Genomic DNA, 26878 nt, shown 5'->3' on the forward strand with positions numbered 1-26878 from the left:
GTGTGTACGAGTGTTCCCCAAATAGCTAATCCAACGCCCACTGTACGAGTATTCGTCAACAGGCCTTTACTGAAATGCAGATCAACAAACTGGAAACCACCAAGAAGATCAACATGATCGACATGAAGTGCGACATGGTCAAAACGGGCAAGCACAAGTACCAGCTTACTGAGAAGGGCACTAGCAGTCTTTGCGAACACGCAAGGTAAATATAACTTGGATGTAAATCATCTTCAGATGGCTTTTTAACTATTCCTTTCTAGAGTTTACCAGTCCGTTGGCCGCATGTTTCTGCTGACGAATGTGCAGTACATGCGCGAAGATCTAAAGGCCAAACAAGAAAAGTGCGACAAGGCGATAGAACTACTAGAAAAAAAGAAGACCTTCCTACAGAAGTCCCTCAAGGATGAAGAAGACGGACTGCGTGAACTCGTGAAGCAGCGTAAGGGGGCCGACCTGGTTGCGAAATAAATTCTAACTCGGCATTTATACCTCAATGCAATTGCTTATTTATTTTCAACATATTCGTCTAAATTGAAATTAGCGTAGCTCACGAACGAGTTTCCCAGATTACGCTCGTGTTCAGGTCGGAAGGCGCACTTAAAAACGGGCAGGCCGCTAGTGAGCCAGGGTTCCGCCACCTCCCCAGAGCAAAGAATTATCTTGCACTCAGACGGGTTCCGCTGCAGCCTGGTGATTATTTCACAAGTTTTGAGTGTACACTCCTGAGACAGGAAGGGCGGATCGGCAACGATTATGTCATACTGGTGGTGATGCTCTTTGAGGTAGTTCGGGTTGCCTTTTACGCAGTTTAGGTCGTAGAGCACAAAGTCCGTGCCGTAGGCTCCAAATCTTGGATCGTACTCAAAGATGCGGACTAAATAGGCACGAAATCATCATTGGGCATAGGCATTTAATCTGTTTGCTTACCATTGTCATGGATGTTTCTTATGTCCTTGTAAAGTGATGGACATGATAGGAGAGCAATATGAAAATCTCCCAAATCAGCCTTTTGTTCCGCCAATAGCTTATGCACAACATCGCGCAGAGTATGTTTAGTTTTCGCACTGTACCAAAACTGACTCAGTTGCTGCAAGCAGGAAAAGTCAGCATATATTTAATGTACTTATAGGGTTTCTTGCCCAATCTTCCTCGAATTGAGCATCCATTCCGGCCTGGTTAACAATTTGATATTCCTCCTCGGCTTTGCGCTTGGATCGCGCCGACAGGAATTCGTTAAGAATAGCCAACGTGTCGGCAGGGAGCAAAATGTCCTCGTCCATTATGATATTTTTAGCTATCCCAGTCAAAATAAACCTAACTGTGCGTTTGTTGAACTAGAGGTAAAAATTTGACGATACTTTAGACAGTTAGGGTATTCCGTTACTGCGGAATTATTTATATTTAATTGCGGAATTATTTATTTTACCTCTTTATCAGCAGCTTCATACAAACTCTAATTTTAAATCAGGACTTTAAGCAATTCAATAACCTCGACTCCAACCTTAGTTCATTAAAAAGCCACGGCAGCTCTGAAACATAGTACCACCAATAAGCATGATTCAGTTTAAAAATAAGCAAGGAAGAATATATTTATTTGGTTTCATCTTAAGAATTATACCCGTTACTCGTAGAGTAAAAGGGTATACTAGATTCGTCGGAAAGTATGTAACAGGCAAAAGGAAGCGTTTCCGACCCCATAAAGTATATATATTCTTGATCTAGATCACTAGCCGAGTCGATCTAGCCATGTCCGTCCGGATGAACGCTGAGATCTCGAAAACTATAAGAGCTAGGCTATTGGCATTATTTGGCTTGCAGATTCCTGAGCTTCTTACGCAGCGCAAGTTTGTTTCAGCAGCGTGCCACGCTCACTCTAACGCCCAATAACCGCCCAAAACTGTGGCTCCTACAGTTTTGATGCGAGACTAAATATTTTATCTATCTATCGATTGACCCAAAAAAAGTTTGCCTTGCCCACTTTAATGCCCACAAACTTTAAAAAATCGTTAATAATTAATCGCAAGTTGGTTAGGCGAATATGATACGCCCACTATAACGCCCACAAACCGCATAAGCCTGTGGCGCCCACAGTTTTCATTCTAGGTAAAAAATGTTTGTACTAAAATGTATTAGTCCCGTCAATACCTATCGATTGATCCAAGAAACATCTGATAGGCATAAGCAAACCATAACTTTACCCTTTTATATTTTTCAAAAAACGAAAAATGGATTGAGATTGATTTCAGATAAATAATGTATGCTTTGGTGAAACAGTTGCCAAGTTTTGCCAGGAAGCACATAAGAACAAGGCTGTCAATATTTTTTAGAAAAATAGCAAAGCAATATTTAAATTCACGATCAAATAAATGTATCTATTTCGAGCCGTTGGAAGGCTCCTTGGTCCTGCACCAACCACAATATCAATACAAACATTTTAAAATTTTTTCAAAATAAATTAATATGACGGTTTGCCGAAAATTGCGATTGAATTTGTTAAGAGTTTTGACTATATTTTGCGCAGAAACCGTTATGGATGTTATTTTTATATGAAAATAATAATTTATGAGTATTTTCAATTGTCTTCAACCAGTAATTTAAAGTTAAAAATAAGCTTAACAAAAGTAGAGCATCGCCATATCCTTGCTTCAGTTGAATGGACATAGTTTTTCTCAAAACAATCATATATAGATGGTATAATACCGTAATTAATATAAGAAATCATTGAGAGCATTCAATACGTTTGACAAAAACGAACACCGCCAAAGATTGAATTTCTTATCCTTTGGGCCGTGGCTCATGGCGTTCTTCAAAATTCACTCGCTAAATCTGGTATTTTTTCTGATATTTCCTTAGCTCATCTGAGTACAGCGCTGAAAAACAGACCCGACGAAAAGCGTTAGCCTAGGCTTAAGCCTAGTACTCAGATCGACGAAAACCGCGAGCTAACCATAGGAGTGAGCGAGAGGCAAATACGCGGCTAAAGGTTTTCGTCGGGTCTGTTTTTTAGCGCGGTACTTCGATGAGCTAAGGAAATACTAGAAAAAATACCAGATTTTGCGAGTGAATTTTCGATGAATGCCGTTAGCCGCGGCCCAAAGAATAAGAAATTTAATCTTTGGCGGTGTTCGTGCAGAAGCGGTGGGAAATTTAAAAATTAAAAATGGAAGAAAAGCTCCAAAAACGGCTAGAGAGGTTAGTACAGATGAAAAAGGACGCCTAATCCAAGCTGTTGCCCATTGGTGTGGGACTTGACCGACATACCACAACGGGGCAAAACCGCATAATAGTTGAAGTGCTGGAGGAGATCCACTAAAGAAGGAACATGGGACATCGTTCGATCTCCGACGAGCTCTCCATTGAGGACTCCACCTCCACCAGCTACTTGACAGCTAAAGCGGGAGGAGAAAATATGGTCGCCCGCTAAAGGACAGCTGGAGGAGCCATCACCAGCCATTATTGGCCAGCCTATTGGGACTCGGAGCTGGGCTGCAGATTGCGCGATAAGGAAGCCTTAAACAAACTCCAATTTACATAAATAAAAACTTTCGTTGAACATTTCATTTCTTTTAATTTTAACTTCTTTGTGCACCAGCAGACTATTCTTTTTTAAATTGACAGTAAGACCATGCCACATGCATTGCGGGTGAACTTTGAAAACTTCGGTCACTCTACAAAGAATAAGATTTTTCGTCTAGTGAAACTCTTAGCCGATCTGAGTACTAGGCTTTAAGCGAAAACCCCCATGTGTAAACAGTCTTATAAATTGTGTTCGATAGTTCAGACACAACTATCGATATATACTAATAAAACGGGTGCGGGACAAAGAAAAAAATAAAAAGAATATCACGAATCTGACTGCAGGTGTTCTTATTTCAATAGAATTTAAAACGAAAACAATCAATATATCATAATTTATCTGTGAAGGAACAGTTACCAGACGAAATGGCACTAATGGACATAGAGCTAAGGAAGGTAAACGGGTGACATTTCAATTAAGCTGTGTGTACGAGTGTTCCCCAAATAGCTAATCCAACGCCCACTGTACGAGTATTCGTCAACAGGCCTTTACTGAAATGCAGATCAACAAACTGGAAACCACCAAGAAGATCAACATGATCGACATGAAGTGCGACATGGTCAAAACGGGCAAGCACAAGTACCAGCTTACTGAGAAGGGCACTAGCAGTCTTTCCGAACACGCAAGGTAAATATAACTTGGATGTAAATCATCTTCAGATGGCTTTTTAACTATTCCTTTCTAGAGTTTACCAGTCCGTTGGCCGCATGTTCCTGCTGACGAATGTGCAGTACATGCGCAAAGATCTAAAGGCCAAACAAGAAAAGTGCGACAAGGCGATAGAACTACTAGAAAAAAAGAAGACCTTCCTACAGAAGTCCCTCAAGGATGAAGAAGACGGACTGCGTGAACTCGTGAAGCAGCGTAAGGGGGCCGACCTGGTTGCGAAATAAATTCTAACTCGGCATTTATACCTCAATGCAATTGCCTATTTATTTTCAACATATTCGTCTAAATTGAAATTAGCGTAGCTCACGAACGAGTTTCCCAGATTACGCTCGTGTTCAGGTCGGAAGGCGCACTTAAAAACGGGCAGGCCGCTAGTGAGCCAGGGTTCCGCCACCTCCCCAGAGCAAAGAATTATCTTGCACTCAGACGGGTTCCGCTGCAGCCTGGTGATTATTTCACAAGTTTTGAGTGTACACTCCTGAGACAGGAAGGGCGGATCGGCAACGATTATGTCATACTGGTGGTGATGCTCTTTGAGGTAGTTCGGGTTGCCTTTTACGCAGTTTAGGTCGTAGAGCACAAAGTCCGTGCCGTAGGCTCCAAATCTTGGATCGTACTCAAAGATGCGGACTAAATAGGCACGAAATCATCATTGGGCATAGGCATTTAATCTGTTTGCTTACCATTGTCATGGATGTTTCTTATGTCCTTGTAAAGTGATGGACATGATAGGAGAGCAATATGAAAATCTCCCAAATCAGCCTTTTGTTCCGCCAATAGCTTATGCACAACATCGCGCAGAGTATGTTTAGTTTTCGCACTGTACCAAAACTGACTCAGTTGCTGCAAGCAGGAAAAGTCAGCATATATTTAATGTACTTATAGGGTTTCTTGCCCAATCTTCCTCGAATTGAGCATCCATTCCGGCCTGGTTAACAATTTGATATTCCTCCTCGGCTTTGCGCTTGGATCGCGCCGACAGGAATTCGTTAAGAATAGCCAACGTGTCGGCAGGGAGCAAAATGTCCTCGTCCATTATGATATTTTTAGCTATCCCAGTCAAAATAAACCTAACTGTGCGTTTGTTGAACTAGAGGTAAAAATTTGACGATACTTTAGACAGTTAGGGTATTCCGTTACTGCGGAATTATTTATTTTACCTCTTTATCAGCAGCTTCATACAAACTCTAATTTTAAATCAGGACTTTAAGCAATTCAATAACCTCGACTCCAACCTTAGTTCATTAAAAAGCCACGGCAGCTCTGAAACATAGTACCACCAATAAGCATGATTCAGTTTAAAAATAAGCAAGGAAGAATATATTTATTTGGTTTCATCTTAAGAATTATACCCGTTACTCGTAGAGTAAAAGGGTATACTAGATTCGTCGGAAAGTATGTAACAGGCAGAAGGAAGCGTTTCCGACCCCATAAAGTATATATATTCTTGATCTAGATCACTAGCCGAGTCGATCTAGCCATGTCCGTCCGGATGAACGCTGAGATCTCGAAAACTATAAGAGCTAGGCTATTGGCATTATTTGGCTTGCAGATTCCTGAGCTTCTTACGCAGCGCAAGTTTGTTTCAGCAGCGTGCCACGCTCACTCTAACGCCCAATAACCGCCCAAAACTGTGGCTCCTACAGTTTTGATGCGAGACTAAATATTTTATCTATCTATCGATTGACCCAAAAAAAGTTTGCCTTGCCCACTTTAATGCCCACAAACTTTAAAAAATCGTTAATAATTAATCGCAAGTTGGTTAGGCGAATATGCCACGCCCACTATAACGCCCACAAACCGCCCAAGCCTGTGGCGCCCACAGTTTTCATTCTAGGTAAAAAATGTTTGTACTAAAATGTATTAGTCCCGTCAATACCTATCGATTGATCCAAGAAACATCTGATAGGCATAAGCAAACCATAACTTTACCCTTTTATATTTTTCAAAAAACGAAAAATGGATTGAGATTGATTTCAGATAAATAATGTATGCTTTGGTGAAACAGTTGCCAAGTTTTGCCAGGAAGCACATAAGAACAAGGCTGTCAATATTTTTTAGAAAAATAGCAAAGCAATATTTAAATTCACGATCAAATAAATGTATCTATTTCGAGCCGTTGGAAGGCTCCTTGGTCCTGCACCAACCACAATATCAATACAAACATTTTAAAATTTTTTCAAAATAAATTAATATGACGGTTTGCCGAAAATTGCGATTGAATTTGTTAAGAGTTTTGACTATATTTTGCGCAGAAACCGTTATGGATGTTATTTTTATATGAAAATAATAATTTATGAGTATTTTCAATTGTCTTTAACCAGTAATTTAAAGTTAAAAATAAGCTTAACAAAAGTAGAGCATCGCCATATCCTTGCTTCAGTTGAATGGACATAGTTTTTCTCAAAACAATCATATATAGATGGTATAATACCGTAATTAATATAAGAAATCATTGAGAGCATTCAATACGTTTGACAAAAACGAACACCGCCAAAGATTGAATTTCTTATCCTTTGGGCCGTGGCTCATGGCGTTCTTCGAAATTCACTCGCTAAATCTGGTATTTTTTCTGATATTTCCTTAGCTCATCTGAGTACAGCGCTGAAAAACAGACCCGACGAAAAGCGTTAGCCTAGGCTTAAGCCTAGTACTCAGATCGACGAAAACCGCGAGCTAACCATAGGAGTGAGCGAGAGGCAAATACGCGGCTAAAGGTTTTCGTCGGGTCTGGTTTTTAGCGCGGTACTTCGATGAGCTAAGGAAATACTAGAAAAAATACCAGATTTTGCGAGTGAATTTTCGATGAATGCCGTTAGCCGCGGCCCAAAGAATAAGAAATTTAATCTTTGGCGGTGTTCGTGCAGAAGCGGTGGGAAATTTAAAAATTAAAAATGGAAGAAAAGCTCCAAAAACGGCTAAGGGAGGTTAGTACAGATGAAAAAGGACGCCTAATCCAAGCTGTTGCCCATTGGTGTGGGACTTGACCGACATACCACAACGGGGCAAAACCGCATAATAGTTGAAGTGCTGGAGGAGATCCACTAAAGAAGGAACATGGGACATCGTTCGATCTCCGACGAGCTCTCCATTGAGGACTCCACCTCCACCAGCTACTTGACAGCTAAAGCGGGAGGAGAAAATGTGGTCGCCCGCTAAAGGACTGCTGGAGGAGCCATCACCAGCCATTATTGGCCAGCCTATTGGGACTCGGAGCTGGGCTGCAGATTGCGCGATAAGGAAGCCTTAAACCAACTCCAATTTACATAAATAAAAACTTCCGTTGAACATTTCATTTATTTTAATTTTAACTTCTTTGTGCACCAGCAGACTCTTCTTTTTTAAATTGACAGTAAGACCATGCCACATGCATTGCGGGTGAACTTTGAAAACTTCGGTCACTCTACAAAGAATAAGATTTTTCGTCTAGTGAAACTCTTAGCCGATCTGAGTACTAGGCTTTAAGCGAAAACCCCCATGTGTAAACAGTCTTATAAATTGTGTTCGATAGTTCAGACACAACTATCGATATATACTAATAAAACGGGTGCGGGACAAAGAAAAAAATAAAAAGAATATCACGAATCTGACTGCAGGTGTTCTTATTTCAATAGAATTTAAAACGAAAACAATCAATATATCATAATTTATCTGTGAAGGAACAGTTACCAGACGAAATGGCACTAATGGACATAGAGCTAAGGAAGGTAAACGGGTGTGTGTACGAGTGTTCCCCAAATAGCTAATCCAACGCCCACTGTACGAGTATTCGTCAACAGGCCTTTACTGAAATGCAGATCAACAAACTGGAAACCACCAAGAAGATCAACATGATCGACATGAAGTGCGACATGGTCAAAACGGGCAAGCACAAGTACCAGCTTACTGAGAAGGGCACTAGCAGTCTTTCCGAACACGCAAGGTAAATATAACTTGGATGTAAATCATCTTCAGATGGCTTTTTAACTATTCCTTTCTAGAGTTTACCAGTCCGTTGGCCGCATGTTCCTGCTGACGAATGTGCAGTACATGCGGGAAGATCTAAAGGCCAAACAAGAAAAGTGCGACAAGGCGATAGAACTACTAGAAAAAAAGAAGACCTTCCTACAGAAGTCCCTCAAGGATGAAGAAGACGGACTGCGTGAACTCGTGAAGCAGCGTAAGGGGGCCGACCTGGTTGCGAAATAAATTCTAACTCGGCATTTATACCTCAATGCAATTGCTTATTTATTTTCAACATATTCGGTTAAATTGAAATTAGCGTAGCTCACAAACGAGTTTCCCAGATTACGCTCGTGTTCAGGTCGGAAGGCGCACTTAAAAACGGGCAGGCCGCTAGTGAGCCAGGGTTCCGCCACCTCCCCAGAGCAAAGAATTATCTTGCACTCAGACGGGTTCCGCTGCAGCCTGGTGATTATTTCACAAGTTTTGACTGTACACTCTTGAGACAGGAAGGGCGGATCGGCAACGATTATGTCATACTGGTGGTGATGCATTTGAGGTAGTTCGGGTTGCCTTTTACGCAGTTTAGGTCGTAGAGCACAAAGTCCGTGCCGTAGGCTCCAAATCTTGGATCGTACTCAAAGATGCGGACTAAATAGGCACGAAATCATCATTGGGCATAGGCATTTAATCTGTTTGCTTACCATTGTCATGGATGTTTCTTATGTCCTTGTAAAGTGATGGACATGATAGGAGAGCAATATGAAAATCTCCCAAATCAGCCTTTTGTTCCGCCAATAGCTTATGCACAACATCGCGCAGAGTATGTTTAGTTTTCGCACTGTACCAAAACTGACTCAGTTGCTGCAAGCAGGAAAAGTCAGCATATATTTAATGTACTTATAGGGTTTCTTGCCCAATCTTCCTCGAATTGAGCATCCATTCCGGCCTGGTTAACAATTTGATATTCCTCCTCGGCTTTGCGCTTGGATCGCGCCGACAGGAATTCGTTAAGAATAGCCAACGTGTCGGCAGGGAGCAAAATGTCCTCGTCCATTATGATATTTTTAGCTATCCCAGTCAAAATAAACCTAACTGTGCGTTTGTTGAACTAGAGGTAAAAATTTGACGATACTTTAGACAGTTAGGGTATTCCGTTACTGCGGAATTATTTATATTTAATTGCGGAATTATTTATTTTACCTCTTTATCAGCAGCTTCATACAAACTCTAATTTTAAATCAGGACTTTAAGCAATTCAATAACCTCGACTCCAACCTTAGTTCATTAAAAAGCCACGGCAGCTCTGAAACATAGTACCACCAATAAGCATGATTCAGTTTAAAAATAAGCAAGGAAGAATATATTTATTTGGTTTCATCTTAAGAATTATACCCGTTACTCGTAGAGTAAAAGGGTATACTAGATTCGTCGGAAAGTATGTAACAGGCAGAAGGAAGCGTTTCCGACCCCATAAAGTATATATATTCTTGATCTAGATCACTAGCCGAGTCGATCTAGCCATGTCCGTCCGGATGAACGCTGAGATCTCGAAAACTATAAGAGCTAGGCTATTGGCATTATTTGGCTTGCAGATTCCTGAGCTTCTTACACAGCGCAAGTTTGTTTCAGCAGCGTGCCACGCTCACTCTAACGCCCAATAACCGCCCAAAACTGTGGCTCCTACAGTTTTGATGCGAGACTAAATATTTTATCTATCTATCGATTGACCCAAAAAAAGTTTGCCTTGCCCACTTTAATGCCCACAAACTTTAAAAAATCGTTAATAATTAATCGCAAGTTGGTTAGGCGAATATGCCACGCCCACTATAACGCCCACAAACCGCCCAAGCCTGTGGCGCCCACAGTTTTCATTCTAGGTAAAAAATGTTTGTACTAAAATGTATTAGTCCCGTCAATACCTATCGATTGATCCAAAAAACATCTGATAGGCATAAGCAAACCATAACTTTACCCTTTTATATTTTTCAAAAAACGAAAAATGGATTGAGATTGATTTCAGATAAATAATGTATGCTTTGGTGAAACAGTTGCCAAGTTTTGCCAGGAAGCACATAAGAACAAGGCTGTTAATATTTTTTCGAAAAATAGCAAAGCAATATTTAAATTCACGATCAAATAAATGTATCTATTTCGAGCCGTTGGAAGGCTCCTTGGTCCTGCACCAACCACAATATCAATACAAACATTTTAAAATTTTTTCAAAATAAATTAATATGACGGTTTGCCGAAAATTGCGATTGAATTTGTTAAGAGTTTTGACTATATTTTGCGCAGAAACCGTTATGGATGTTATTTTTATATGAAAATAATAATTTATGAGTATTTTCAATTGTCTTCAACCAGTAATTTAAAGTTAAAAATAAGCTTAACAAAAGTAGAGCATCGCCATATCCTTGCTTCAGTTGAATGGACATAGTTTTTCTCAAAACAATCATATATAGATGGTATAATACCGTAATTAATATAAGAAATCATTGAGAGCATTCAATACGTTTGACAAAATCGAACACCGCCAAAGATTGAATTTCTTATCCTTTGGGCCGTGGCTCATGGCGTTCTTCGAAATTCACTCGCTAAATCTGGTATTTTTTCTGATATTTCCTTAGCTCATCTGAGTACAGCGCTGAAAAACAGACCCGACGAAAAGCGTTAGCCTAGGCTTAAGCCTAGTACTCAGATCGACGAAAACCGCGAGCTAACCATAGGAGTGAGCGAGAGGCAAATACGCGGCTAAAGGTTTTCGTCGGGTCTGTTTTTTAGCGCGGTACTTCGATGAGCTAAGGAAATACTAGAAAAAATACCAGATTTTGCGAGTGAATTTTCGATGAATGCCGTTAGCCGCGGCCCAAAGAATAAGAAATTTAATCTTTGGCGGTGTTCGTGCAGAAGCGGTGGGAAATTTAAAAATTAAAAATGGAAGAAAAGCTCCAAAAACGGCTAAGGGAGGTTAGTACAGATGAAAAAGGACGCCTAATCCAAGCTGTTGCCCATTGGTGTGGGACTTGACCGACATACCACAACGGGGCAAAACCGCATAATAGTTGAAGTGCTGGAGGAGATCCACTAAAGAAGGAACATGGGACATCGTTCGATCTCCGACGAGCTCTCCATTGAGGACTCCACCTCCACCAGCTACTTGACAGCTAAGGCGGGAGGAGAAAATATGGTCGCCCGCTAAAGGACTGCTGGAGGAGCCATCACCAGCCATTATTGGCCAGCCTATTGGGACTCGGAGCTGGGCTGCAGATTGCGCGATAAGGAAGCCTTAAACCAACTCCAATTTACATAAATAAAAACTTTCGTTGAACATTTCATTTATTTTAATTTTAACTTCTTTGTGCACCAGCAGACTCTTCTTTTTTAAATTGACAGTAAGACCATGCCACATGCATTGCGGGTGAACTTTGAAAACTTCGGTCACTCTACAAAGAATAAGATTTTTCGTCTAGTGAAACTCTTAGCCGATCTGAGTACTAGGCTTTAAGCGAAAACCCCCATGTGTAAACAGTCTTATAAATTGTGTTCGATAGTTCAGACACAACTATCGATATATACTAATAAAACGGGTGCGGGACAAAGAAAAAAATAAAAAGAATATCACGAATCTGACTGCAGGTGTTCTTATTTCAATAGAATTTAAAACGAAAACAATCAATATATCATAATTTATCTGTGAAGGAACAGTTACCAGACGAAATGGCACTAATGGACATAGAGCTAAAGAAGGTAAACGGGTGACATTTCAATTAAGCTGTGTGTACGAGTGTTCCCCAAATAGCTAATCCAACGCCCACTGTACGAGTATTCGTCAACAGGCCTTTACTGAAATGCAGATCAACAAACTGGAAACCACCAAGAAGATCAACATGATCGACATGAAGTGCGACATGGTCAAAACGGGCAAGCACAAGTACCAGCTTACTGAGAAGGGCACTAGCAGTCTTTGCGAACACGCAAGGTAAATATAACTTGGATGTAAATCATCTTCAGATGGCTTTTTAACTATTCCTTTCTAGAGTGTCGGGTCACGCAGCCGCAGCAGCCAACTAACTTCTTAATTCGATCTCTTATATTAATGGCATCGCGAAAGGTAGCTCTCTTTATCTAGCTCTCTCGTCTTTTGTGTACTTGCATTTTTCGGCCCAGCTTTCGGCTGGCTGTCCCTTTGTAAATCAGTACGAATTCTGATCTCGACATAAAACGCATTCTCGTCTCGCCTGCTGTACTCTCTCTCGCTAATAAATTGTTAACAAGCCTAAAGCAACCTGAAATTCGTATTTTAATTTAGCAACAACTAATAAAAAAGCTTATTAGTTCAACATTGGTGACCCCGACGTGATTTGTGCATAAATAACACTAAGTGCAAATCATATAAGTCTATTTATTGACTTTTTCATTCTTGCTGCTGCGGTGCATTGGCGGAGCAACAATCATACGGCCTTAAATGCAGTGAGCGCTATAAAATAAATAGCAGTTGGTGATTGCGGAAATTTACATATAAGGCGCAAAATCAGCTATACATAGAAGCGAACATAGCCAAGTAACGGGCTGTTATTCCTTCGTTTGCTTTGCGCTCATCTTCCCGCTTGAGCCGAATTTCGGGCATTTCGTCTGCTGTTGTTGTTGTAGCCATGCCTACGGGAACTTTTGGAGATGTTACCGCTGATGCAAACAGGGCAATATTTTTAAAGCGCAAGGCAACGGCTTTATTTAATAGAGTGGAGCGCTTAGTGGATTCCCTATCAAGTGCGGCGTTAACTTCATGCGACGAATCCGGTCTTCATGTGAGGTTAGAGTTGATTGATGAGCTTCAAGAGTCATTTAAAAAGGTGCTCGGTGAGCTCGAAGAGTTGGATTTAGAGGAAATTGAAAGTGATTTAAGTGAGAAATTTGATGACATTCTCGTAACTCTGAAGTCATCGGTTCGATCCGAAATTTCAAAGCGCACCTCACAGCTTCTTTCGCATTCAACTTTTGCTGACGGCATCACTCCGGGAGTTTTCGGCCCCCAGCAGCGTCAGCCTCGACATAGGGCAGCATTGCTGCCCCCACTGGAGCTTCCAAAATTCGCTGGAGGTTATGCAAATTGGTCTGACTTTTATTCTATGTTTACCACGATCATAGATAGTCATCCGGACCTCACCAACGTAGAAAAGCTGCAGCATCTACGATCATGCCTGAGGGACGCAGCGTTGGAAACTATTCGCTCATTGGAAATTTCGGATGGCAACTACGCAATTGCTTTAGATTTGCTGAAAAATAGATTTGATAATCGACGTTTGGTTTTTCAGGCACACATTATTGAGATCCTGGGACTAAAGGCGGTGCAGAGTGGTTCCGTCTCGACACTTCGGGATCTGTCCGATAAATTCAATGCTCATATTCGTGCTCTCAAGGGACTGGGCACGACAGAACAAATCGCAGGATGCATCATCGTCCAAGTTCTGTTCCAAAGGTTGGATCCGGCAAGTCAGGCAAAGTGGGAAGAGCGTTTAGAGGACCCTGCCTTCGTCAATTTAATTCCTACGTGGGAGTCAATGGCATCATTTCTGGAGCAGCGATGCAGGACGTTGGAGACTATGGATTTCGCCATGGCAAACTATACGCCGGGCAATCAGGTGGGAAGTAACAGAATACCCAATGCGCGTAGATCAGCATTTGTTGCCTCGAACGCTAACCCCTGGATTTGTATATTCTGTTATGATACAGGGCATTCCATTTCTTATTGTCAGAATTTTAAAATCCTGTCTCCTGCGAATAGGCTTCAAGAAGCGAAGCGGCTCGGTCTTTGCATAAATTGTCTTAAGGTTGGTCATCAAGTTCGGCAATGCAACTCTAGTAGTTGTCGTTCATGCGGATCTAAGCACCACACCCTGCTTCACCTGGGAAACTCACCTTCTTTTCCTTCACAAGAAGGAGCACAGCTTCAAGAAGCACTTCCTTCTGCTTCACCCTCTGCACTGCCTTCCACTTCGACTGCTCTTATTGCACAGGAATTTAGTAATGATATTGTGCTCTTAGCAACGGCTAGCATTTTAGTAAAAAACCGTTCTGGGGTTTTCGTTCCCTGTCGAGCTCTACTCGATTCGGGCTCCCAACTGCATCTAATAACGTCCCGATTCGCAAATCAGCTTCAAGTAAAGAAAGTAAAATCCTCAGCATCTGTAACTGGAGTTGGAGATTCCAGTTTTGTGACGGACGGTCACTCGGTCAATATTACGATTCAGTCCCGAACTTCCGAATACTCGGCCAACATTACCGCGGTGATTGCTCCGAACATAACAGAGCGATAGCCTAGCTTCAACGTCGACATTGGCAGCTGGAACATACCCAAAAATATACAGTTAGCTGACCCAAGGTTTTATGCTCCCCAGCGGGTGGATCTTTTAATCGGAGCCAGCCTCTTTTTCGAGATGTTGTGCGTTGGCCAAATCAAGCTCCCACCTGGATTACCCCTAATTCAAAAGACGCGTCTGGGTTGGGTTGTTTCTGGAGGCTATGGCCTTTCCAATGGCTCGGTTTTAATGTCGTCTGAAGATGAACTTCTCGCTAGTAGAGAGAATAGTTTCGATCGGTTAGATGATCTTCTTCGACGATTTTGGGAAGTGGAAAGCTGCGCCGAGCCAATTATACGCGCTACTAAGGAAGAATTGGACTGTGAAGCACATTTCGTAAGACACGTCAATCGTTTGCCAGCTGGTGATTATTCTGTTCGGCTGCCTGCCAAGTTTAATCTAGATCTTTTGGGAGAGTCCTACCAGCAAGCTTATCGAAGATTTTTGTCCCTAGAGAGAAAGTTGAATCGTCAGCCATCTTTGAAGGCTCAATATGCAGCATTCATAAAAGAATATCTCGATCTAGGACATATGTCATCAGTTTCTGCCGCTGACATCGGGTTGTGCCGATATTTCTTGCCTCATCATTGCGTCATAAAGGAAGATAGCTCCACTACAAAGCTTCGCGTAGTTTTTGATGGATCGGCGGCCAGTTCCTCAGGCTATTCTCTCAACGATGTTCTTATGGCAGGCCCTGTTATTCAGCCTAAGCTGTTCCAGATTCTTCTACGGTTTCGTTCACACCCAGTAGCAATCACAGGAGACATTTGCAAAATGTACCGTTGTGTTAGGGTTCAGCCTGAGGACAGCCATTTGCAATGCATTTTGTGGAGGGACTCCCCCCAGGATCAATTGCGGGTGTTTAAGCTAGACACCGTTACTTATGGCACGAAGCCAGCATCATTTCTGGCTGTGCGAGCTATGCACCAGTTGGCAGCAGACGAGCATACAGCGTTTCCGCTTGGGGCTGAGGTCATTCGTCGCGATTTTTATGTGGATGATTTGATATCTGGAGCCAAGTCCAAGGAAGAGGCAGTCATCATTATGGATCAGGCATCAAAACTTCTAGCCAAGGGAAAATTTAAGCTTAGAAAGTGGTGCTCCAATGTGTCGGCTGTTTTGGATGGAGTTGCAGACAAGGATAAGGAGTCCTATTTGAAGTTTGATGATGGCACTGATTTTGCAAAAACCTTAGGTCTCGCTTGGGATCCAGTCTCTGACCAACTACTGTTTTCCTTTTCGGTCTTACAGTCAACCTCAAGCCCCTGCAGGCGATCTGTCCTGTCTGCAATAGCGCGATTCTACGATCCTCTCGGGTTGGTTGGTCCTGTGATCACAAAATCGAAAATTTTCCTTCAACAACTGTGCAAGGAGAAGTTATCCTGGGATGAAAGCCTTCCTGAGTCACAGAATACGGAATGGAGTGCTATATGTACGAGTTTTGGGCAGATTAAGCATGCGTCATTTCCTCGGCTGGTTCGTTCTCCAAACTCTGAGAGTGAAATACATGGATTTTGTGATGCCAGCATAGAAGCATATGGTGCTTGTGTCTACATCGTTTGCAAAGGCCGATCTCAATTACTTTGCTCAAAGTCTAGGGTAGCCCCCTTGAAAACACTCACTGTGCCCAAGTTGGAACTGTGTGGGGCGGAGCTCCTGTCTAGGCTCATCGCAGAAGTGTCTGGGACGAATGCATTTGAGGGAAAGGTTTATTGCTGGAGCGACTCTGCTGTTGCGCTTTCATGGATCCGGGACGAGCCGTCCAGATTCAATATCTTTGTAGCGAACCGAGTAGCTGCCATTCAGGAGCTAACTGAGTCAGTGGAGTGGCGATATGTTCCAACTTCTTTAAATCCAGCTGACATTCTCTCCCGAGGTGCTTTTCCTGCTGAGCTCAACGAGTCTCCTCTCTGGACTCATGGACCAAAATTCCTCTGTGGTCCCAAAGCTGACTGGCCGACCCAAATCACTGCTGAAAAGCCAACTCTTGAGGTTCGCCGGAGGATCCTGCTAATAAAATCTCCATATGAAGACATAGTGTCCAGTTCCAAATTTGCCAACTCCTTTGCTGCCCTTCAAAGAGTTTTCGGATACGTCTATAAGTTTAGTAATCGCATTCATCGCCCTACGCTCACGGTGTCTGACCTTCAAGGCGGTACGCTGCTGTTGCTTCGTCTTGTCCAGCGCTCACATTTATGGGATGACATCAAATCATTGCAGTCAAAGGGAATGGTGCACTCCTCCAGCTCGCTCGCATCTCTTTCGCCATTCATTGACCAATTTGGGCTTCTTAGAGTGGATGGCCGGCTGAGGAATTCTTCTCTGGATTTTAATGGGCGTCATCCAATTATATTACCACGGAGTCATTCGGTCACTATTGCCATTATTACTCATTTTCATGAACGCAATCTGCACACTGGGCCACGGGCATTACTTGGCATAATTCGATCCCAATATTGGCCTATTGGGGGGAGAAAGACGGTAATGAAGGCGGTAAACAAGTGCATTAGATGCTTTCGAATGAAGCCTCGAGTAGTGGAGCATATAATGGCGGATCTTCCAAAGGAACGACTTGATGGATCTCATGCATTCGAAGTCACTGGCATTGACTTTTGCGGGCCATTTCTTTACAAGTCAGAGGTGCGAAGCAAGCCTCCAGTAAAATGCTACGTTTGTGTCTTCATTTGCTTCGCCACGAAGGCTATTCATCTGGAGTTGGTCAAGGATCTCTCTACGGTATCGTTTCTACATGGCCTCAAACGATTTATATGCACTAGAAGAAGGCCGCGGCAGATTTGGTCTGATAATGCAACCAACTTTGTTGGAGCTCGCAATGAGCTGCTCGAGCTAAGGCGTCTTTTCCTCAGCAGTGATCATCAGAGAGCTACATTGGACTTTTGCCTAGCTGAGGCTATTGATTGGTGTTTCATTCCTCCTAGGTCGCCACACTTTGGCGGTCTTTGGGAAGCGGCTGTGAAGATCGCCAAGCATCACTTCTACCGCGCTGTTGGCACTGCTGTTTTAGCCTTTGAGGAGTTGCGGACCCTGGTGTGTCACATTTCGGCGGTTGTTAATTCTCGACCATTAGTCTCGATTTCAGAAAACCCAGCTGATCTGGATGTATTAACCCCAGCACATTTTTTGAATGGTGGTCCGCCTTCTTCTTTCGTCGAGCCGGATGTGACCAGTCTTAACTTCAATCGCTTGGATGGATGGCAACGCGTGGCTTACTTGCAGCAGATCTTTTGGTCCCGATGGAAGGAAGAATACCTAACATTGCTACAACAGCGCTCCAAGTGGCGCACCCCAAAACCTGGCCTGGTTGTCGATGACCTAGTTCTGGTTAAGGACGAAAACTGGCCTCCCATGAAGTGGCCCCTCGCCAGAGTGATCGAGCTTCTCTTCGGTGGAGATGAGGTTGCTCGAGTTGCCGTTCTGAAGACAGCATCAGGAGTGACAAAGCGAGCAGTAAACAAGCTGTGTCTGCTACCCCTTAAGGATAATGTTGAAGCCCAGGCTTCCAACGGGGGGAGTATGTCGGGTCACGCAGCCGCAGCAGCCAACTAACTTCTTAATTCGATCTCTTATATTAATGGCATCGCGAAAGGTAGCTCACTTTATCTAGCTCTCTCGTCTTTTGTGTACTTGCATTTTTCGGCCCAGCTTTCGGCTGGCTGTCCCTTTGTAAATCAGTACGAATTCTGATCTCGACATAAAACGCATTCTCGTCTCGCCTGCTGTACTCTCTCTCGCTAATAAATTGTTAACAAGCCTAAAGCAACCTGAAATTCGTATTTTAATTTAGCAACAACTAATAAAAAAGCTTATTAGTTCAACATAGAGTTTACCAGTCCGTTGGCCGCATGTTCCTGCTGACGAATGTGCAGTACATGCGCGAAGATCTAAAGGCCAAACAAGAAAAGTGCGACAAGGCGATAGAACTACTAGAAAAAAAGAAGACCTTCCTACAGAAGTCCCTCAAGGATGAAGAAGACGGACTGCGTGAACTCGTGAAGCAGCGTAAGGGGGCCGACCTGGTTGCGAAATAAATTCTAACTCGGCATTTATACCTCAATGCAATTGCTTATTTATTTTCAACATATTCGTCTAAATTGAAATTAGCGTAGCTCACGAACGAGTTTCCCAGATTACGCTCGTGTTCAGGTCGGAAGGCGCACTTAAAAACGGGCAGGCCGCTAGTGAGCCAGGGTTCCGCCACCTCCCCAGAGCAAAGAATTATCTTGCACTCAGACGGGTTCCGCTGCAGCCTGGTGATTATTTCACAAGTTTTGACTGTACACTCTTGAGACAGGAAGGGCGGATCGGCAACGATTATGTCATACTGGTGGTGATGCATTTGAGGTAGCTCGGGTTGCCTTTTACGCAGTTTAGGTCGTAGAGCACAAAGTCCGTGCCGTAGGCTCCAAATCTTGGATCGTACTCAAAGATGCGGACTAAATAGGCACGAAATCATCATTGGGTATAGGCATTTAATCTGTTTGCTTACCATTGTCATGGATGTTTCTTATGTCCTTGTAAAGTGATGGACATGATAGGAGAGCAATATGAAAATCTCCCAAATCAGCCTTTTGTTCCGCCAATAGCTTATGCACAACATCGCGCAGAGTATGTTTAGTTTTCGCACTGTACCAAAACTGACTCAGTTGCTGCAAGCAGGAAAAGTCAGCATATATTTAATGTACTTATAGGGTTTCTTGCCCAATCTTCCTCGAATTGAGCATCCATTCCGGCCTGGTTAACAATTTGATATTCCTCCTCGGCTTTGCGCTTGGATCGCGCCGACAGGAATTCGTTAAGAATAGCCAACGTGTCGGCAGGGAGCAAAATGTCCTCGTCCATTATGATATTTTTAGCTATCCCAGTCAAAATAAACCTAACTGTGCGTTTGTTGAACTAGAGGTAAAAATTTGACGATACTTTAGACAGTTAGGGTATTCCGTTACTGCGGAATTATTTATATTTAATTGCGGAATTATTTATTTTACCTCTTTATCAGCAGCTTCATACAAACTCTAATTTTAAATCAGGACTTTAAGCAATTCAATAACCTCGACTCCAACCTTAGTTCATTAAAAAGCCACGGCAGCTCTGAAACATAGTACCACCAATAAGCATGATTCAGTTTAAAAATAAGCAAGGAAGAATATATTTATTTGGTTTCATCTTAAGAATTATACCCGTTACTCGTAGAGTAAAAGGGTATACTAGATTCGTCGGAAAGTATGTAACAGGCAGAAGGAAGCGTTTCCGACCCCATAAAGTATATATATTCTTGATCTAGATCACTAGCCGAGTCGATCTAGCCATGTCCGTCCGGATGAACGCTGAGATCTCGAAAACTATAAGAGCTAGGCTATTGGCATTATTTGGCTTGCAGATTCCTGAGCTTCTTACGCAGCGCAAGTTTGTTTCAGCAGCGTGCCACGCTCACTCTAACGCCCAATAACCGCCCAAAACTGTGGCTCCTACAGTTTTGATGCGAGACTAAATATTTTATCTATCTATCGATTGACCCAAAAAAAGTTTGCCTTGCCCACTTTAATACCCACAAACTTTAAAAAATCGTTAATAATTAATCGCAAGTTGGTTAGGCGAATATGCCACGCCCACTATAACGCCCACAAACCGCCCAAGCCTGTGGCGCCCGCAGTTTTCATTCTAGGTAAAAAATTTTTTTACTAAAATGTATTAGTCCCGTCAATACCTATCGATTGATCCAAAAAACATCTGATAGGCATAAACAAACCATAACTTTAGCCTTTTATATTTTTCAAAAAACGAAAAATGGATTGAGATGGATTTCAGATAAATAATGTATGCTTTGGTGAAACAGTTGCCAAGTTTTGCCAGGAAGCACATAAGAACAAGGCTGTTAATATTTTTTAGAAAAATAGCAAAGCAATATTTAAATTCAAATAAATTAATATGACGGTTTGCCGAAAATTGCGATTGAATTTGTTAAGAGTTTTGACTATATTTTGCGCAGAAACCGTTATGGATGTTATTTTTATATGAAAATAATAATTTATGAGTATTTTCAATTGTCTTCAACCAGTAATTTAAAGTTAAAAATAAGCTCAACAAAAGTAGAGCATCGCCATATCCAAACATATCAAAACAATCATATATATATGGTATAATATCGTAATTAATATAAGAAATCATTGAGAGCATTCAATACGTTTGACAAAAAATGTACTCCAATGCAGATCAGCTGATTTTTCTTCATAAATTCCCTATGTGTACATGAATCTGTTTAAAGTAACAACAGCGATTTTAAGTGGCTGTGTGCCGAGGCTATTACCCCAGGTTTTAGCCGTTTTAGCCTAGTACTCAGATCGGCTAAGAATATCACTAGTCGAAAAATCTTATTCTTTGTAATGTGACCGAAGTTTTCAAAGTTCACCTGCAACGCATATAGCATGGTCTTACTGTCAATCAGCTGGGTTTGTTGCCAAACGGATAACAAATCAATTGGAGAAATTTGAAATGGAGGAGTCTGCTGGTACACAAAGAAATTTAAACAAAAATAAATGGAATGTTCAACGAATGATTTCATTTATGTAAATTATTAGTTTAAAGCTTCCTTCTCGTCCCACGAATGCTGCGCCATCTTTCCCGCTCCACCGCAGTACAGCTCCGAGTCCCAATAGGCATATTGGACCTTTAGGAAGTGGAAGAACGGGGTTGATCCGCTGATGCTGCAGGAAGTCGCCCAGCATCCTGTTCCTTAGCGGGCGCCCTATTTTCCTCCTCCCTATAGAGGCCAGAGGGTCCTCCAGCTCCGCCTAAGCTGCCAAGTAGTTGGTGGTGGTGGTGTCCGGAGTCCTAATGGAGAGGTCGTCGGAGATCGCATTACTGATGGTTCTGCTAAAAAGATACTTATATTAGTACAACGCAACCAAATTCTTTTGGCCAGATCTTACTTTCTTTGCGAGGCCGCGCCCGGCAGGATGTCCATGTAGAGATTTGAGTCCCACTTGGCATATTCCTTCCCACTGGGATTCTCTAGTGGATCTCCAACAGCACTTCAACTATTCTGCGGTGAAATCCCATTATAAAGGGCATAAGCTTGGATTTGGCGTTCTATTTCATCTGCCCTAACCTCCTGCATCCCATTTTGGGGTTTTCCTTCCATTTTTAATTTTTAGTTTCCACATCGCCTTTGCACGAACACCGCCAAAGTTTGAATTTCTTATCCTTTGGGCCGTGGCTCATGGCGTTCTTCGAAATTCACTCGCTAAATCTGGTATTTTTTCTGATATTTCCTTAGCTCATCTGAGTACAGCGCTGAAAAAAAAACCCGACGAAAAGCGTTAGCCTAGGCTTAAGCCTAGTACTCAGATCGACGAAAACCGCGAGCTAACCATAGGAGTGAGCGAGAGGCAAATACGCGGCTAAAGGTTTTCGTCGGGTCTGTTTTTCAGCGCGGTACTTAGATGAGCTAAGGAAATACTAGAAAAAATACCAGATTTTGCGAGTGAATTTTCGATGAATGCCGTTAGTCGCGGCCCAAAGAATAAGAAATTTAATCTTTGGCGGTGTTCGGCAGGAGCGGTGGGAAATTTAAAAATTAAAAATGGAAGAAAAGCTCCAAAAACGGCTAAGGGAGGTCAGTACAGATGAAAAAGGACGCCTAATCCAAGCTGTTGCCCATTGTAGTGGGACTTGACCGACATACCACAACGGGGCAAAACCGCATAATAGTTGAAGCGCTGGAGGAGATCCACTAAAGAAGGAACATGGGACATCGTTCGATCTCCGACGAGCTCTCCATTGAGGACTCCACCTCCACCAGCTACTTGACAGCTAAAGCGGGAGGAGAAAATATGGTCGCCCGCTAAAGGACAGCTGGAGGAGCCATCACCAGCCATTATTGGCCAGCCTATTGGGACTCGGAGCTGGGCTGCAGATTGCGCGGGAAAGATAGCGAAGCATCCGTGGGACGATAAGGAAGCCTTAAACCAACTCTAATTTACATAAATAAAAACTTTCGTTGAACATTTCATTTATTTTAATTTTAACTTCTTTGTGCACCAGCAGACTCTTCTTTTTTAAATTGACAGTAAGACCATGCCACATGCATTGCGGGTGAACTTTGAAAACTTCGGTCACTCTACAAAGAATAAGATTTTTCGTCTAGTGAAACTCTTAGCCGATCTGAGTACTAGGCTTTAAGCGAAAACCCCCATGTGTAAACAGTCTTATAAATTGTGTTCGATAGTTCAGACACAACTATCGATATATACTAATAAAACGGGTGCGGGACAAAGAAAAAAATAAAAAGAATATCACGAATCTGACTGCAGGTGTTCTTATTTCAATAGAATTTAAAACGAAAACAATCAATATATCATAATTTATCTGTGAAGGAACAGTTACCAGACGAAATGGCACTAATGGACATAGAGCTAAAGAAGGTAAACGGGTGACATTTCAATTAAGCTGTGTGTACGAGTGTTCCCCAAATAGCTAATCCAACGCCCACTGTACGAGTATTCGTCAACAGGCCTTTACTGAAATGCAGATCAACAAACTGGAAACCACCAAGAAGATCAACATGATCGACATGAAGTGCGACATGGTCAAAACGGGCAAGCACAAGTACCAGCTTACTGAGAAGGGCACTAGCAGTCTTTGCGAACACGCAAGGTAAATATAACTTGGATGTAAATCATCTTCAGATGGCTTTTTAACTATTCCTTTCTAGAGTTTACCAGTCCGTTGGCCGCATGTTCCTGCTGACGAATGTGCAGTACATGCGCGAAGATCTAAAGGCCAAACAAGAAAAGTGCGACAAGGCGATAGAACTACTAGAAAAAAAGAAGACCTTCCTACAGAAGTCCCTCAAGGATGAAGAAGACGGACTGCGTGAACTCGTGAAGCAGCGTAAGGGGGCCGACCTGGTTGCGAAATAAATTCTAACTCGGCATTTATACCTCAATGCAATTGCTTATTTATTTTCAACATATTCGTCTAAATTGAAATTAGCGTAGCTCACGAACGAGTTTCCCAGATTACGCTCGTGTTCAGGTCGGAAGGCGCACTTAAAAACGGGCAGGCCGCTAGTGAGCCAGGGTTCCGCCACCTCCCCAGAGCAAAGAATTATCTTGCACTCAGACGGGTTCCGCTGCAGCCTGGTGATTATTTCACAAGTTTTGACTGTACACTCTTGAGACAGGAAGGGCGGATCGGCAACGATTATGTCATACTGGTGGTGATGCATTTGAGGTAGTTCGGGTTGCCTTTTACGCAGTTTAGGTCGTAGAGCACAAAGTCCGTGCCGTAGGCTCCAAATCTTGGATCGTACTCAAAGATGCGGACTAAATAGGCACGAAATCATCATTGGGTATAGGCATTTAATCTGTTTGCTTACCATTGTCATGGATGTTTCTTATGTCCTTGTAAAGTGATGGACATGATAGGAGAGCAATATGAAAATCTCCCAAATCAGCCTTTTGTTCCGCCAATAGCTTATGCACAACATCGCGCAGAGTATGTTTAGTTTTCGCACTGTACCAAAACTGACTCAGTTGCTGCAAGCAGGAAAAGTCAGCATATATTTAATGTACTTATAGGGTTTCTTGCCCAATCTTCCTCGAATTGAGCATCCATTCCGGCCTGGTTAACAATTTGATATTCCTCCTCGGCTTTGCGCTTGGATCGCGCCGACAGGAATTCGTTAAGAATAGCCAACGTGTCGGCAGGGAGCAAAATGTCCTCGTCCATTATGATATTTTTAGCTATCCCAGTCAAAATAAACCTAACTGTGCGTTTGTTGAACTAGAGGTAAAAATTTGACGATACTTTAGACAGTTAGGGTATTCCGTTACTGCGGAATTATTTATATTTAATTGCGGAATTATTTATTTTACCTCTTTATCAGCAGCTTCATACAAACTCTAATTTTAAATCAGGACTTTAAGCAATTCAATAACCTCGACTCCAACCTTAGTTCATTAAAAAGCCACGGCAGCTCTGAAACATAGTACCACCAATAAGCATGATTCAGTTTAAAAATAAGCAAGGAAGAATATATTTATTTGGTTTCATCTTAAGAATTATACCCGTTACTCGTAGAGTAAAAGGGTATACTAGATTCGTCGGAAAGTATGTAACAGGCAGAAGGAAGCGTTTCCGACCCCATAAAGTATATATATTCTTGATCTAGATCACTAGCCGAGTCGATCTAGCCATGTCCGTCCGGATGAACGCTGAGATCTCGAAAACTATAAGAGCTAGGCTATTGGCATTATTTGGCTTGCAGATTCCTGAGCTTCTTACGCAGCGCAAGTTTGTTTCAGCAGCGTGCCACGCTCACTCTAACGCCCAATAACCGCCCAAAACTGTGGCTCCTACAGTTTTGATGCGAGACTAAATATTTTATCTATCTATCGATTGACCCAAAAAAAGTTTGCCTTGCCCACTTTAATACCCACAAACTTTAAAAAATCGTTAATAATTAATCGCAAGTTGGTTAGGCGAATATGCCACGCCCACTATAACGCCCACAAACCGCCCAAGCCTGTGGCGCCCACAGTTTTCATTCTAGGTAAAAAATTTTTTTACTAAAATGTATTAGTCCCGTCAATACCTATCGATTGATCCAAAAAACATCTGATAGGCATAAACAAACCATAACTTTAGCCTTTTATATTTTTCAAAAAACGAAAAATGGATTGAGATGGATTTCAGATAAATAATGTATGCTTTGGTGAAACAGTTGCCAAGTTTTGCCAGGAAGCACATAAGAACAAGGCTGTTAATATTTTTTAGAAAAATAGCAAAGCAATATTTAAATTCAAATAAATTAATATGACGGTTTGCCGAAAATTGCGATTGAATTTGTTAAGAGTTTTGACTATATTTTGCGCAGAAACCGTTATGGATGTTATTTTTATATGAAAATAATAATTTATGAGTATTTTCAATTGTCTTCAACCAGTAATTTAAAGTTAAAAATAAGCTCAACAAAAGTAGAGCATCGCCATATCCTTGCTTCAGTTGAATGAACATAGTTTTTCTCAAAACAATCATATATATATGGTATAATATCGTAATTAATATAAGAAATCATTGAGAGCATTCAATACGTTTGACAAAAAATGTACTCCAATGCAGATCAGCTGATTTTTCTTCATAAATTCCCTATGTGTACATGAATCTGTTTAAAGTAACAACAGCGATTTTAAGTGGCTGTGTGCCGAGGCTATTACCCCAGGTTTTAGCCGTTTTAGCCTAGTACTCAGATCGGCTAAGAATATCACTAGTCGAAAAATCTTATTCTTTGTAATGTGACCGAAGTTTTCAAAGTTCACCTGCAACGCATATAGCATGGTCTTACTGTCAATCAGCTGGGTTTGTTGCCAAACGGATAACAAATCAATTGGAGAAATTTGAAATGGAGGAGTCTGCTGGTACACAAAGAAATTTAAACAAAAATAAATGGAATGTTCAACGAATGATTTCATTTATGTAAATTATTAGTTTAAAGCTTCCTTCTCGTCCCACGAATGCTGCGCCATCTTTCCCGCTCCACCGCAGTACAGCTCCGAGTCCCAATAGGCATATTGGACCTTTAGGAAGTGGAAGAACGGGGTTGATCCGCTGATGCTGCAGGAAGTCGCCCAGCATCCTGTTCCTTAGCGGGCGCCCTATTTTCCTCCTCCCTATAGAGGCCAGAGGGTCCTCCAGCTCCGCCTAAGCTGCCAAGTAGTTGGTGGTGGTGGTGTCCGGAGTCCTAATGGAGAGGTCGTCGGAGATCGCATTACTGATGGTTCTGCTAAAAAGATACTTATATTAGTACAACGCAACCAAATTCTTTTGGCCAGATCTTACTTTCTTTGCGAGGCCGCGCCCGGCAGGATGTCCATGTAGAGATTTGAGTCCCACTTGGCATATTTCTTCCCACTGGGATTCTCTAGTGGATCTCCAACAGCACTTCAACTATTCTGCGGTGAAATCCCATTATAAAGGGCATAAGCTTGGATTTGGCGTTCTATTTCATCTGCCCTAACCTCCTGCATCCCATTTTGGGGTTTTCCTTCCATTTTTAATTTTTAGTTTCCACATCGCCTTTGCACGAACACCGCCAAAGTTTGAATTTCTTATCCTTTGGGCCGTGGCTCATGGCGTTCTTCGAAATTCACTCGCTAAATCTGGTATTTTTTCTGATATTTCCTTAGCTCATCTGAGTACAGCGCTGAAAAAAAGACCCGACGAAAAGCGTTAGCCTAGGCTTAAGCCTAGTACTCAGATCGACGAAAACCGCGAGCTAACCATAGGAGTGAGCGAGAGGCAAATACGC

At 42.2% G+C, this 26878-nt stretch overlaps 7 protein-coding genes and 3 pseudogenes across 19 annotated transcripts in view; 5 read left to right on the forward strand and 5 right to left on the reverse strand.

Moving 5' to 3' along the window:
• LOC108015711 (prefoldin subunit 1) overlaps positions 1-497 on the forward strand; it is a 753-nt gene extending 256 nt beyond the window's left edge. Inside the window, exons 2-3 of one of the 3 annotated variants that reach the window (XM_070999055.1) lie at positions 81-205; positions 264-497. In XM_070999055.1, coding sequence (XP_070855156.1) covers positions 81-205; positions 264-471 — 333 coding nt within the window. In that variant the 3' untranslated portion in view covers positions 472-497. Of the gene's footprint in view, positions 1-25; positions 206-263 lie in introns of all 3 variants that reach the window. The other 2 variants (XM_070999056.1, XM_036821449.3) reach the window with 2 other exon arrangements.
• On the reverse strand, positions 486-1558 carry LOC118878456 (protein-lysine N-methyltransferase CG9154-like). The gene is made up of 4 exons (XM_036821448.3): positions 1430-1558; positions 1143-1337; positions 931-1090; positions 486-877 (listed from the first exon to the last, which is right to left on the reverse strand). Exons 2-4 carry the CDS (start codon positions 1281-1283, stop codon positions 507-509), a joined length of 672 nt encoding a protein of 223 aa, XP_036677343.1. The 5' UTR covers positions 1284-1337; positions 1430-1558; the 3' UTR covers positions 486-506.
• Positions 1559-3767: 2209 nt separating this feature from the next.
• Positions 3768-4499, forward strand: LOC118878455 (prefoldin subunit 1-like). Of its 2 annotated transcripts, none has more exons than XM_036821447.3 (3): positions 3768-3975; positions 4028-4207; positions 4266-4499. In XM_036821447.3, the coding sequence occupies exons 2-3, from the start codon at positions 4077-4079 to the stop codon at positions 4471-4473; spliced, it is 339 nt and encodes a 112-aa protein (XP_036677342.1). In that variant the 5' UTR covers positions 3768-3975; positions 4028-4076; the 3' UTR covers positions 4474-4499. The 2 variants fall into 2 exon arrangements, with proteins under 2 accessions (XP_036677342.1, XP_036677341.1); XM_036821446.2 differs by having other exon boundaries at positions 3773-3975; positions 4065-4207.
• On the reverse strand, positions 4488-5540 carry LOC118878454 (protein-lysine N-methyltransferase CG9154-like). 2 transcript variants are annotated; one of them, XM_070999054.1, is made up of 4 exons: positions 5410-5540; positions 5145-5339; positions 4933-5092; positions 4488-4879 (listed from the first exon to the last, which is right to left on the reverse strand). In XM_070999054.1, the coding sequence occupies exons 2-4, from the start codon at positions 5283-5285 to the stop codon at positions 4509-4511; spliced, it is 672 nt and encodes a 223-aa protein (XP_070855155.1). In that variant the 5' UTR covers positions 5286-5339; positions 5410-5540; the 3' UTR covers positions 4488-4508. The 2 variants fall into 2 exon arrangements, with proteins under 2 accessions (XP_070855155.1, XP_036677340.1); XM_036821445.3 differs by lacking the exon at positions 5410-5540 and having other exon boundaries at positions 5145-5357.
• A 2208-nt stretch (positions 5541-7748) lies between these two features.
• LOC118878458 (prefoldin subunit 1-like) lies at positions 7749-8463 on the forward strand. 2 transcript variants are annotated; one of them, XM_036821453.2, is made up of 3 exons: positions 7749-7956; positions 7992-8171; positions 8230-8463. In XM_036821453.2, the coding sequence occupies exons 2-3, from the start codon at positions 8041-8043 to the stop codon at positions 8435-8437; spliced, it is 339 nt and encodes a 112-aa protein (XP_036677348.1). In that variant the 5' UTR covers positions 7749-7956; positions 7992-8040; the 3' UTR covers positions 8438-8463. The 2 variants fall into 2 exon arrangements, with proteins under 2 accessions (XP_036677348.1, XP_036677347.1); XM_036821452.2 differs by having other exon boundaries at positions 7755-7956; positions 8029-8171.
• LOC118878457 (protein-lysine N-methyltransferase CG9154-like) lies at positions 8452-9549 on the reverse strand (annotated as a pseudogene).
• Positions 9550-11652: 2103 nt separating this feature from the next.
• On the forward strand, positions 11653-18625 carry LOC118878453 (prefoldin subunit 1-like). 6 transcript variants are annotated; one of them, XM_065868770.2, is made up of 3 exons: positions 11653-11941; positions 11994-12173; positions 12232-18331. In XM_065868770.2, the coding sequence occupies exon 3, from the start codon at positions 12847-12849 to the stop codon at positions 14506-14508; it is 1662 nt and encodes a 553-aa protein (XP_065724842.2). In that variant the 5' UTR covers positions 11653-11941; positions 11994-12173; positions 12232-12846; the 3' UTR covers positions 14509-18331. The 6 variants fall into 6 exon arrangements, with proteins under 6 accessions (XP_065724842.2, XP_036677337.1, XP_070855160.1 ...); XM_036821442.3 differs by lacking the exon at positions 12232-18331 and adding an exon at positions 18392-18625 and having other exon boundaries at positions 11667-11941; positions 12049-12173; XM_070999059.1 differs by having other exon boundaries at positions 11669-11941; positions 12049-12173; positions 12232-12486.
• On the reverse strand, positions 18614-19483 carry LOC136117797 (protein-lysine N-methyltransferase CG9154-like; annotated as a pseudogene).
• A 3247-nt stretch (positions 19484-22730) lies between these two features.
• Positions 22731-23515, forward strand: LOC136117798 (prefoldin subunit 1-like). 3 transcript variants are annotated; one of them, XM_065868772.2, is made up of 3 exons: positions 22731-22991; positions 23099-23223; positions 23282-23515. In XM_065868772.2, the coding sequence occupies exons 1-3, from the start codon at positions 22962-22964 to the stop codon at positions 23487-23489; spliced, it is 363 nt and encodes a 120-aa protein (XP_065724844.2). In that variant the 5' UTR covers positions 22731-22961; the 3' UTR covers positions 23490-23515. The 3 variants fall into 3 exon arrangements, with proteins under 3 accessions (XP_065724844.2, XP_070855161.1, XP_065724843.2); XM_070999060.1 differs by having other exon boundaries at positions 22771-22991; positions 23044-23223; XM_065868771.2 differs by having other exon boundaries at positions 22772-22991; positions 23081-23223.
• On the reverse strand, positions 23504-24600 carry LOC118878452 (protein-lysine N-methyltransferase CG9154-like; annotated as a pseudogene).
• Between the last annotated feature and the right edge of the window lie 2278 nt (positions 24601-26878).

This window comes from Drosophila suzukii, unplaced genomic scaffold (genome assembly GCF_043229965.1).
Source record: "Drosophila suzukii unplaced genomic scaffold, CBGP_Dsuzu_IsoJpt1.0 scf_24, whole genome shotgun sequence".
NCBI classification, from domain to species: domain Eukaryota; kingdom Metazoa; phylum Arthropoda; class Insecta; order Diptera; family Drosophilidae; genus Drosophila; species Drosophila suzukii.

Bases quoted from the DNA above. Each gene is read 5' to 3' on its own strand.
- LOC118878456 (XM_036821448.3), bottom strand. From the start codon at position 1,283: ATGGACGAGGACATTTTGCTCCCTGCCGACACGTTGGCTATTCTTAAC. The intron at 1,091-1,142 runs GCAAGAAACCCT...TCCTGCTTGCAG, and splicing joins CTCAATTCGAGGAAGATTGG to CAACTGAGTCAGTTTTGGTA. The intron at 878-930 runs GTAAGCAAACAG...GTGCCTATTTAG, and splicing joins AAGAAACATCCATGACAATG to TCCGCATCTTTGAGTACGAT.
- LOC118878455 (XM_036821446.2), top strand. From the start codon at position 3,946: ATGGCACTAATGGACATAGAGCTAAGGAAG. The intron at 3,976-4,064 runs GTAAACGGGTGA...ATTCGTCAACAG, and splicing joins TGGACATAGAGCTAAGGAAG to GCCTTTACTGAAATGCAGAT. The intron at 4,208-4,265 runs GTAAATATAACT...ATTCCTTTCTAG, and splicing joins AGTCTTTCCGAACACGCAAG to AGTTTACCAGTCCGTTGGCC.
- LOC118878454 (XM_070999054.1), bottom strand. From the start codon at position 5,285: ATGGACGAGGACATTTTGCTCCCTGCCGACACGTTGGCTATTCTTAAC. The intron at 5,093-5,144 runs GCAAGAAACCCT...TCCTGCTTGCAG, and splicing joins CTCAATTCGAGGAAGATTGG to CAACTGAGTCAGTTTTGGTA. The intron at 4,880-4,932 runs GTAAGCAAACAG...GTGCCTATTTAG, and splicing joins AAGAAACATCCATGACAATG to TCCGCATCTTTGAGTACGAT.
- LOC118878458 (XM_036821452.2), top strand. From the start codon at position 7,927: ATGGCACTAATGGACATAGAGCTAAGGAAG. The intron at 7,957-8,028 runs GTAAACGGGTGT...ATTCGTCAACAG, and splicing joins TGGACATAGAGCTAAGGAAG to GCCTTTACTGAAATGCAGAT. The intron at 8,172-8,229 runs GTAAATATAACT...ATTCCTTTCTAG, and splicing joins AGTCTTTCCGAACACGCAAG to AGTTTACCAGTCCGTTGGCC.
- LOC118878453 (XM_065868770.2), top strand. From the start codon at position 12,847: ATGCCTACGGGAACTTTTGGAGATGTTACCGCTGATGCAAACAGGGCA.
- LOC136117798 (XM_065868771.2), top strand. From the start codon at position 22,962: ATGGCACTAATGGACATAGAGCTAAAGAAG. The intron at 22,992-23,080 runs GTAAACGGGTGA...ATTCGTCAACAG, and splicing joins TGGACATAGAGCTAAAGAAG to GCCTTTACTGAAATGCAGAT. The intron at 23,224-23,281 runs GTAAATATAACT...ATTCCTTTCTAG, and splicing joins AGTCTTTGCGAACACGCAAG to AGTTTACCAGTCCGTTGGCC.